General features: G+C 61.4%; 1 protein-coding gene across 13 annotated transcripts; it reads left to right on the top strand.

The window, feature by feature from the left end:
* Positions 1-221: 221 nt before the first annotated feature.
* On the top strand, positions 222-8,514 carry CDK10 (cyclin dependent kinase 10). Of its 13 annotated transcripts, none has more exons than XM_029203468.1 (13): positions 236-303; positions 2,555-2,627; positions 3,270-3,341; positions 4,168-4,270; positions 4,408-4,489; positions 4,590-4,657; positions 5,734-5,786; positions 5,944-6,013; positions 6,567-6,626; positions 7,014-7,137; positions 7,219-7,340; positions 7,566-7,618; positions 7,819-8,514. In XM_029203468.1, the coding sequence occupies exons 3-13, from the start codon at positions 3,323-3,325 to the stop codon at positions 7,923-7,925; spliced, it is 861 nt and encodes a 286-aa protein (XP_029059301.1). In that variant the 5' UTR covers positions 236-303; positions 2,555-2,627; positions 3,270-3,322; the 3' UTR covers positions 7,926-8,514. The 13 variants fall into 13 exon arrangements, with proteins under 13 accessions (XP_029059303.1, XP_029059301.1, XP_029059298.1 ...); XM_029203465.1 differs by having other exon boundaries at positions 7,219-7,358; XM_029203423.1 differs by having other exon boundaries at positions 242-341; positions 7,219-7,358.
* The last annotated feature ends 99 nt before the right edge of the window (positions 8,515-8,613 follow it).

Below are 8,613 nucleotides of genomic sequence, written 5' to 3'. Positions count from 1 at the left end.
CTGGAAAAAAAAAAACAAAAACTAAAGCTAGAATCTTGGTAGTCCGAGTGCATCGTAGGAGTTGAGGTCCTCGTGGGTGGGGTGGGGTCTTCGGGAGGTTTCCTTGGTAACCGTTGCTGAGGAGGGGACGCCCCGGAAGTAGGCCATGCGCTTGCTCCGAGGAACACCCGTCTGCGCCTGCGCACATGGGAAGTGGTGGGGGGTGGGGGGGGGGTGGGGGGGGGGGGGGGGGGTGGGGTGGGGCTGAGCTCGGCATGGGGGAGCCGGAGCCGGAGCCGGAACAGATCCGTCTGAAGTGTATCCGTAAGGAAGGCTTCTTCACGGTGCCTCCAGAGCACAGGGTGCGACGACGGGCTGCTCGGGGTAGTTGTGTCCTCGCCGGCGGCAGGGCGGAGCCGAAACGCACTGGGGCCCTCAGTGTCGCGCTAAAGCGCCAGGTTTCCGGCGAGAGCGGGAACGACAGTCCCAGAGCTCCTCGCGACGGGCGCGGAAGCCGGCGGCGGCCGCCCGGGACTCCGGTCCCGGCCGGTCTGCAGACCCCGGGGCGTGTCACGCCCGCGCGAGGGAAGGGCCGGCTCTCTGGCCTCCGGCCGCCTAAGCAAGAGCGCGCTGCAGCGCGGGTGTTTCTTAGCTTTGTGCCGGGGACGGGCGCCTTGTGTCGGGAGACAGTAGCCATGGGAAGAGTTGGAGGCGTGTCTCCCACCGGGCTGTGGGTGCACTGGGCGCGGGGCCCCACCTGTGACCCGGCAGCTTCGTTTGTGCCTTGCTCCGTGTGGGGCCTCTGCGTGTATAACTGTCACTTAGTCCTTTCGGGGACCCTTTGTAGAGGTGAGGGGAGTGAAGCTTATGGGCGTTGGGTGGTTTCTCCAAGGTAGACGGCTCGTGCAGGGGCAGGTGTGAACCCTGGCGGCGGATTGTTTTAAACACTTGCTGGTGCCCTGAGAGGCCGCCTCAGTGCCCAGTAAGGATCCTAACATGCTGGCTGAGTGAACGCAGGACCCCCGCCTTGAGCCGTCCGCCGCCGTCGTTCATCACCGAGACACGCAGCAGCTGCTCTCAGTGGGGAGTTAAGACATACCCGGACGAGGACAGTGCACAATAGTAGGTGCTGTGAGATGGAAGTGTCGGGATTTTTCAGAGAAAGAATGCTTTCAGCTGGGGGCCAGGAAGCAGTTTTGCAAAGCGGTAGCATTTCTGCTGGGCGGGTAAATGTGAGTGCGTTTTGGACACGCAGAGACGAGGAGGGTTCTTGCCAGACCTGGGCAGCAGCAGGAGCAAAGTCCCGCGAAGCACAGAGCGCACAAGAAGCACCAGGGGGTCACGGGAGAGAGAGGACAACTAGGTTGAGCTGAAACCGTGGAAGGGCTTCAGTACAGGCCAGGTGACTCTGACTCCGTTCCCCAGGATGGAGGGCAAGATACATAGAGGCAGGGAGTCCAGAGAAGGGCTCTTAGAACTTGAACCTTGCCGCACGTGCTTCTCCGACCCAAGGGGAGGTGCTCATTGATTCTGCTACAACTGAAGGTGTATTAGGGTACAGGCTCTCTGCTAGAATATGGAGACCCCAAAATACAGTGGCGTAAGTACAGGACTTTATTTCTGGCTCCCCTAACGTCTCACAGGTGGGCCAGGCACTCAGGTTGTCTCTTTGCTTCACCTGTGCCCCACCCAAATCCTAGCCTGCCTCAAGGGGCAGGAAGGAGTGAGCAGCAAGCAGCCTCCTTTGATCAGAAAGTTGCACTTGTCCCTTCTGCCCGCATCCCATTGGCCAGGATTTAGTCACATGGTCACACCCAGCTGCAAGGGAGGCTGGGAACTATGGCCACCAGCTGGGTGGCTATGTGCCCCTGGGCGGTTTCATAACCCAAAGGAAGAAGTAACGTGTGGATGATTGAGACAGTTTTTGCTGCAGAAGTGTTTCCACTGTGCTTGGTAGATGCTTTGAGAAGTTCTTCAAGCTTTTTCCACGTCCAGAGCTTGCTTGCTTCTTTATTTATTTATTTATGGCCTCCCCCTGCAGCTTGTGGGATTTCAGTTCCCCCAGTCAGGGATTGAATCCAGGCCCTCGGCACCTAGAGTGCGGAGTTCTATCCAGTGGACTGCCGGAGAAAACCCCAGAGCATAATTTAGAGCGGTGCTGTTTAGGGGACTTTCTGTGATGGTGGAAATGTTCTGTTTTCTGAATCGTCCAGGATGGTCACCACAAGCTGCGTGGGGCCATGGAGCGCTTCACATGGCTTATGCAGCTGAAGAAATGGACTTTTACTTTCATTTTAGTTAATTTTAACCAAATGTGGCTGGCAGTTCCTCCTTTTGGGCAGCACACATCTGGACCATGGAATTGAAAGGGAGTGGTTAGAGCGTCTTTGATATCACATTCAAAGAGGCCAGCATCATCACCCCATTTTCTCACCTGCAAACCCAGGTGTGTGGTGACCTTTCTGTTTGGTGAGCAGGACACGAGCTGGCGTTTTGGTACCAATTGCGTGTCCATATCCATCTCTGGTTCCATTAGCTGCCGGATCCCCTCACCGCCAGCACCTCTCTCTTTCAGCTGGGACGGTGCCGGAGCGTGAAGGAGTTTGAGAAGCTGAACCGCATTGGGGAAGGCACCTACGGCATTGTGTGTGAGTGGCCACGGTGGGAGGCCTGGGCGCCCAGGGACTGTCCCAGCAGCAGCTGTGGCGGGGCTGGAAGGAGGGGACAGGTGACCTCTAATCCCTGGTGTAATTGCCATAGATTTCACAGCACGCCTGAATAAACACAAGCATCAGGTTGCTAATGTGTGCCCGTGAGTAGAGGTAGCTGTTATAGCCGTAAAGTACACACCGTGGGAAGCAACCAGAGCTGCGTCCACAGCAGCTGGGACACCGGTGTGCATCAAGCGGCTACGGGTGTGGAAGAAGCACAATCGAGCACAGTGCTCTGGGGAGCCAACTTTGACAAAATAAGAGTTCCTTTCTCAAGATAAGCTACCTTATTTGCTGTTAGAACATAGTAACCGCAGAGCACAAAGCAGTGATCTGCATACCAGCTCTAAGAAGGAACTTACAGGGAGCTTCTCACAACCAGGGACCCTGTACCAGCTCAAGCCAGAGGACTCCCCAGGGAGCACATCTCGCAGGGTCGGGTGCTGCTTGCGAGGAGTGTGGACGGGCTGTCACAGGGTACCCAGCAGTCAAGGGGGAAGAGAAGGGAGCCCCTGTGGGGCAGGAGGCCACACGCTGGGGTCGGGCTTGGATCCTATCCTGGAGGAGTTTCCATTGCAGACAGGGCCCGGGATACCCAAACGGATGAGATTGTCGCCCTGAAGAAAGTGCGGATGGACAAGGAGAAGGATGGTGAGCGCGGAGGGGCCGCCGGACCACTCTGAGCTCATGTGGGAGGGGGAGGAAGGTGTGAGTTGCCTGAGGCCCCCCCCGAGTCGCACCTGCTTTCCCAAGGGTGTCTGCATGATGGTCAAAGGAGGCTGATCTCTGGGGCTGCAGCCTGGCCCCTGCCACACAGTCTAGGCCTCAGCCCCCCCAAGCCCTGTGCGGTTCATCCCCTTCACCCTCCCATTGAATGACTGCCTCATCTTCTGTCTCAGCTCAGCGTCACCCCTCCACAGGGCTTTCCCACCCAAGACTGAGCCGGCAGCACCTGTGTGCTCCATGCCGCCCTGCCGACAGCCCCGTGGCTGCCTGTGCAGGCAGGGCTGTGCTGGGCGCACTGGGGGCCACCTGCCATGCACAGGGGTCAGTACAGAGTGCTGCTTGCATTTGATGAAGGAGGGAAGAGTTAAAGGTGCTGGTTAGGATGGCCTTGCTTCTCCCTGAAGTAGCAGGCAGAGCCCTGACAGCGGCGGGCATGGGGGTCCCTGAGAGGGGATGTATGTAGACAGGGGTTGGGGGCTCACCGAGTAGCGGGCTGTCAGGGGTCCCTGTCTGCAGGGGAGCGTCACAGAGGCTGTCAGGGGTCCCTGTCTGCAGGGGGGGGTCACAGAGGCTGTCAGGGGTCCCTGTCTGCAGGAATGGGCGTCACAGAGGCTGTCAGGGGTCCCTGTCTGCACGGGGGGGGGGTCACAGAGGCTGTCAGGGGTCCCTGTCTGCAAGGGTGGGGGTCCCAGAGGCTGTCAGGGGGTCCTGACTGCAGGGGTGGGCTCGCTGAGGCCACGCTGGGTTGCAGGGGTCCCCATCAGCAGCCTTCGAGAGATCACGCTTCTCCTTCGCCTCCGCCATCCGAACATCGTGGAGCTGAAGGAGGTGGTTGTGGGCAACCACCTGGAGAGGTGAGTGGGCCGCTTGCTGCCCCCGCATTGGGTCCTGCCCGCCCCTCTCTCTTGCCCTTCCTGCTGCCCCAGGAGGGTCCCTTGGCCCACTTGGGAGGAGGTGGGAGGTGGCCTGCATTTCCCCCTCTTCTTTTCAGCATCTTCCTGGTGATGGGTTACTGTGAGCAGGACCTGGCCAGCCTTCTGGAGAACATGCCGACACCCTTCTCTGAGGCGCAGGTTTGAGGCTGCGGGCTCTGGTGGCGGGCTTCCCAAGTCCTTGCTCGGCGCACTGTGGCAGACGCAGGCTGCCCTGACCCTGCATCCTGGCCCTCTACAGGTCAAGTGCATCGTGCTGCAGGTGCTCCGGGGCCTCCAGTACTTGCACCGGAACTTCATCATCCACAGGTGGGCGGGGTCCACGGGCCTGGAAGGGGGCGGGGCCTCAGGAGACATTTTTCCAGAGGAGTGCTGGTTTGTGACATGGGGGAAGTGTGACTGCCAGTACTGACCCAGTGCCAGTTGACGTTGCGCAGTATCCAGGAGAGGAGCAGGCACAGCCTCGATGCAGTAGAGGTTCTGTGACTGCTCCTGGCGGATGGTCCAGGAGCAGATAATACCTGTTTTCTCCTCTGGGGGCCGATGGTGTGAGCGAGTCAGGCTCTGAGAAGTGCTGCCTTGGAGAGAGCCTTACTGGAAGGCAGGCCAGGAAGGGCAGAGACTGGAGGGGCAGAGGGGAGGGTCTTGCAGGCCTGGGCAGGACCTTGCAGGCAGCAGTTCCGTGTGCCCTCGGTGGCTCGCATGGCCTGGGTGGGGATCAGACACAGCCCTGGAAGTCAGACCTGGGCTCAAGGCCGCCTCTGCCAGTTTCTCAGAAAGTTACTGAGAGCTCTCTCTGGTGTTCCCAGCTGCCAAATCGCCTTGCACTGCCTGCCGTCCTTATTTTTAAGAAGTGCAGGGATTTCCGTGGCAGTCCAGTGGTTTAGACTTTGCCTTCCAATGCAGGGGGTGTGGGTTCGATCGCTGGTCGGGGAGCTAAGATCCCACATGCCTCGCGGCCAGAAAATCCAAAGCATAAAAAAGAAGCAGTAGGGCTTCCCTGGTGGCACAGTGGTTGGGGGTCCGCCTGCCGATGCAGGGGACGTGGGTTCGTGCCCCGGTGCGGGAAGATCCCACATGCCGCAGAGCGGCTGGGCCCGTGAGCCATGACCGCTGAGCCTGCGCGTCCGGAGCCTGTGCTCCGCAATGGGAGAGGCCACAGCAGTGAGAGGCCCGCGTACCGCAAAAAAAAAACCAAAAAAAAACCCAGAAGCAATATTGTAACAAATTCAGTAAAGACTTTAAAAATGGTCCACATAAAAAAAATAAAAAAGTGCAAACAGGAGGAGACGTATGGGGAAATGTTCTAAGCGTCACTGCGACGGTGACAGCCTCTTTCCCCACGCAGTTTCCTGGGAAGCACTGGTGTTCTCTTTTTGTCACAGGGATCTGAAGGTCTCCAACTTGCTCATGACGGATAAGGGCTGCGTGAAGACAGGTGGGTGCAGGTGCTGGCTCTTTGGTGGGGGCCTCCATGAGCGCCACCTCGACAGGGCGGCAGGCCGGTCCCGATAAGCACCCTGCACGCTACAAGCTGGTTGCAAACGTCAGTGGACAGTCTTCACTGGGTGACACTGTCCCTCCCATCTGTCCAGCGGATTTCGGCCTGGCCCGGGCCTATGGCATCCCGCTGAAGCCAATGACCCCCAAGGTGGTCACCCTCTGGTGAGTCCCTGGGGACCATGGGAAGTGGGGGGGTCACGCTGAAGCTGCTCAAGGACTTTGGAGGATTTTAAGCTGTGGGGCTGCACACACTCAGAGGCTGGGTGTGGATGGCTCCTGAGGCCGAGCAGAGCTGCCACTGGGAAGGACCTGCCCCGTCCAGACAGGGCGCTGCTCTGAGCTGCTCGGAAGGGGCGGTGGCTCCACCGACGCGAGGACAGAACAGTGCATGTCCTCTGTAACTATTTCTCACTCGACATTTCGAAGAATGGGGTTGTGCTTTAGGGCAGGATGCTTTCTGCCGTGTGTCGCTCAGCCCCGACCTGTATAGGACGGGCCAGCACAGGACCCTGCTGCGCTGCCTCGTGTGCTGTCGTGCTTGTCGGGTTAGGGGAAGGGACAGCTGAGCTGGGCTTCATGCTCCATTGCCCAGGCTGACTCTGGCTCTCAGGGAGGGGTGGCCGGTGGGTAGGCTGGTGCAGGGCCACAGTGCCTCGTGGAGGCCGGGCCAGAGGAGAGGAACTGCCAGACCCAAGGTGGGGGCTCCTGTTCGCAGGTACCGAGCCCCTGAACTGCTGCTGGGGACCACCACACAGACCACCAGCATCGACATGTGGTGAGGGGTGGATGCACCCAGGGCCTTGGGCAGGGCGGGGTGGTCTTGTGGGAGCTGGCAGGGCAGGAGTGGGGCTGGGATCGCACCAGCCTCCCAACTCCCAGGAAGGTGGGCCTGCGCCTGGGGTCCCGAGAGGCAGTGTAAGACGGCTTCAGCGTTCACGGCCCCCATCACTGAGGACCCGCCCCTGTGGCCACTTAGAGAGGCCTGCTGGTGCCAGCTCACGTGGCCCGGGGGGAGAACCCAGTGGTCACCTGCCTTCCCATCGTGGCCTCCTCCCAGCTCTGCCCCCGGCTTCTGACCCCAGCACCCCGGGGGCCGAGGCCCGGCGGAGTGGTGCTCTGCGGGGCCGGAGGAGCTGAGGCGAGGCCCCGTGCTCCTCTGCAGGGCCGTGGGCTGCATCCTGGCCGAGCTGCTGGCCCATAAGCCCCTTCTGCCCGGCGCTTCTGAGATCCACCAGGTGGACCTGATCGTACAGCTGCTGGGGACACCCAGTGAGAACATCTGGCCGGTGAGTGTCGGCCCTGCCCTCCCCTCTCCTGCCCCCTGCCGGCCGCCAGCCTGCAGCTGCCACTCCCCCTCCCCCCCACAGGGCTTCTCCCAGCTGCCACTGGTGAGCCAGTACAGTCTGAGGAAGCAGCCCTACAACAACCTGAAGCACAAGTTCCCGTGGCTCTCGGAGGCCGGCCTGCGCCTGCTGAACCTGCTCTTCATGTACGACCCCAAGAAAAGGTGCTGACCCGGCCTGCGGGTCCCAGATATGCCTGTGAGGCCGGGGCCTCTGCCCACCCAGGTCATGAAGCCCTTTCTGAGGCTCCTGTCGGTTTCTGGGCCCCCGATCCCTACCTGCCACCCAGCTGTCTGCCGTGCGGGGCGGGTGTGAGGGAGATGGGCCTCGGCCAGGCCTGGGCCCCACGAACGGCAAGGCCTTCTCTCCAGGGCGACGGCCGGCGACTGCCTGGAGAGCTCCTACTTCAAAGAGAAGCCCCTGCGTGAGTCTCCCCCGCCCCCTGGCCGGCGCTTGGCTGGGGGTCCCTGTCCGGGCTGGGGCCACTGTTGGGCAGGTGGGCAGTGGGGCCCGAGCAGGCACGGGCTGCTCGTGCTGCAGGAACCGCGTGCAGGGCCAGGAGGGGAGCAGAGGGAGGCGTGGGGGGCCCTCCCCACCCGGCGCTGAGCAGCCCCCTCCTTGCAGCCTGCGAGCCGGAGCTCATGCCCACTTTCCCCCACCACCGCAACAAGCGTGCTGCCCCGGCCACATCCTCAGGCGCTGAGAGCCAGAGCCGGCGCTGCAAGCCCTGAGGGTGGGGGCCCCTGCGGCCTGGCCTGTCCCTCAGCCAGGACCGACCAGCTCCTCCAGCTGACTGCACCGCTTCCTGCACCTCTGCCCACCGCTGCCCCAGAACAGCAGCGTGTGGACACGGGGGATGCCGGTGGGTGCGTCCTGCAGGCCCAGACACCCTGCCGGGCGCCACCTGGTGGCTCTGTCATCTCGTGGCTCTGCCATCTGGTGGCTGGGCTGGGTCCACCTGTTGCCAAGCCCTCAGACCCTCACTTCCCAGGAGGAAATTTGGCTGGGCCCATCTCAGGAGGTGTCTCTGGCTTGGGACGAGCAGACCCCACGTGGTCACCTTTGTCCCCACTTGATCCCCAGGGTCGGCCTGGGAAGGGAGAGGCTACAGTGACCCCCCGCTGGGGCTGCAGGACTCAGAGTGGGAAGGAGGGGTGGGGGGTGGGGTGCCGCCAGCTGGGTGGACTGGAGTCTGGGCAGCTCTGAGCCCACCAGAGGGACAGCCCTGGGTTGGGGGCTGTGCCCTGTCCCCACTCCCCACTGAGGCTCCTGGGGAGGGACATGGTTGGGCCTCGGAGAGATAAACGCTTTCCTCACAGACGCAGCTGGATCCAGCGTCCTTTAATGTACTCTGAAGTTGTGATTCGCGTGATGGACAGGTGTGGGGGGAGGGGCCACACACAAGACTGGCCCCACCCC

This window comes from Monodon monoceros, unplaced genomic scaffold, assembly GCF_005190385.1.
Source record: "Monodon monoceros isolate NGI ecotype Baffin Bay Population unplaced genomic scaffold, NGI_Narwhal_1 Super_Scaffold_10, whole genome shotgun sequence".
Lineage (NCBI taxonomy): Eukaryota > Metazoa > Chordata > Mammalia > Artiodactyla > Monodontidae > Monodon > Monodon monoceros.
The sequence above is the reverse complement of the archived record's forward strand: the minus strand, read 5'-3'. Positions and strand labels throughout refer to the sequence as shown.

Coding starts and splice junctions, on each gene's coding strand:
- CDK10 (XM_029203470.1), top strand. CDS start 255: ATGGGGGAGCCGGAGCCGGAGCCGGAACAGATCCGTCTGAAGTGTATC. Junction 4,658..5,733: donor CGGAACTTCATCATCCACAG/GTGGGCGGGGTC, acceptor TTTTTGTCACAG/GGATCTGAAGGTCTCCAACT. Junction 7,138..7,218: donor CCAGTGAGAACATCTGGCCG/GTGAGTGTCGGC, acceptor TCCCCCCCACAG/GGCTTCTCCCAGCTGCCACT.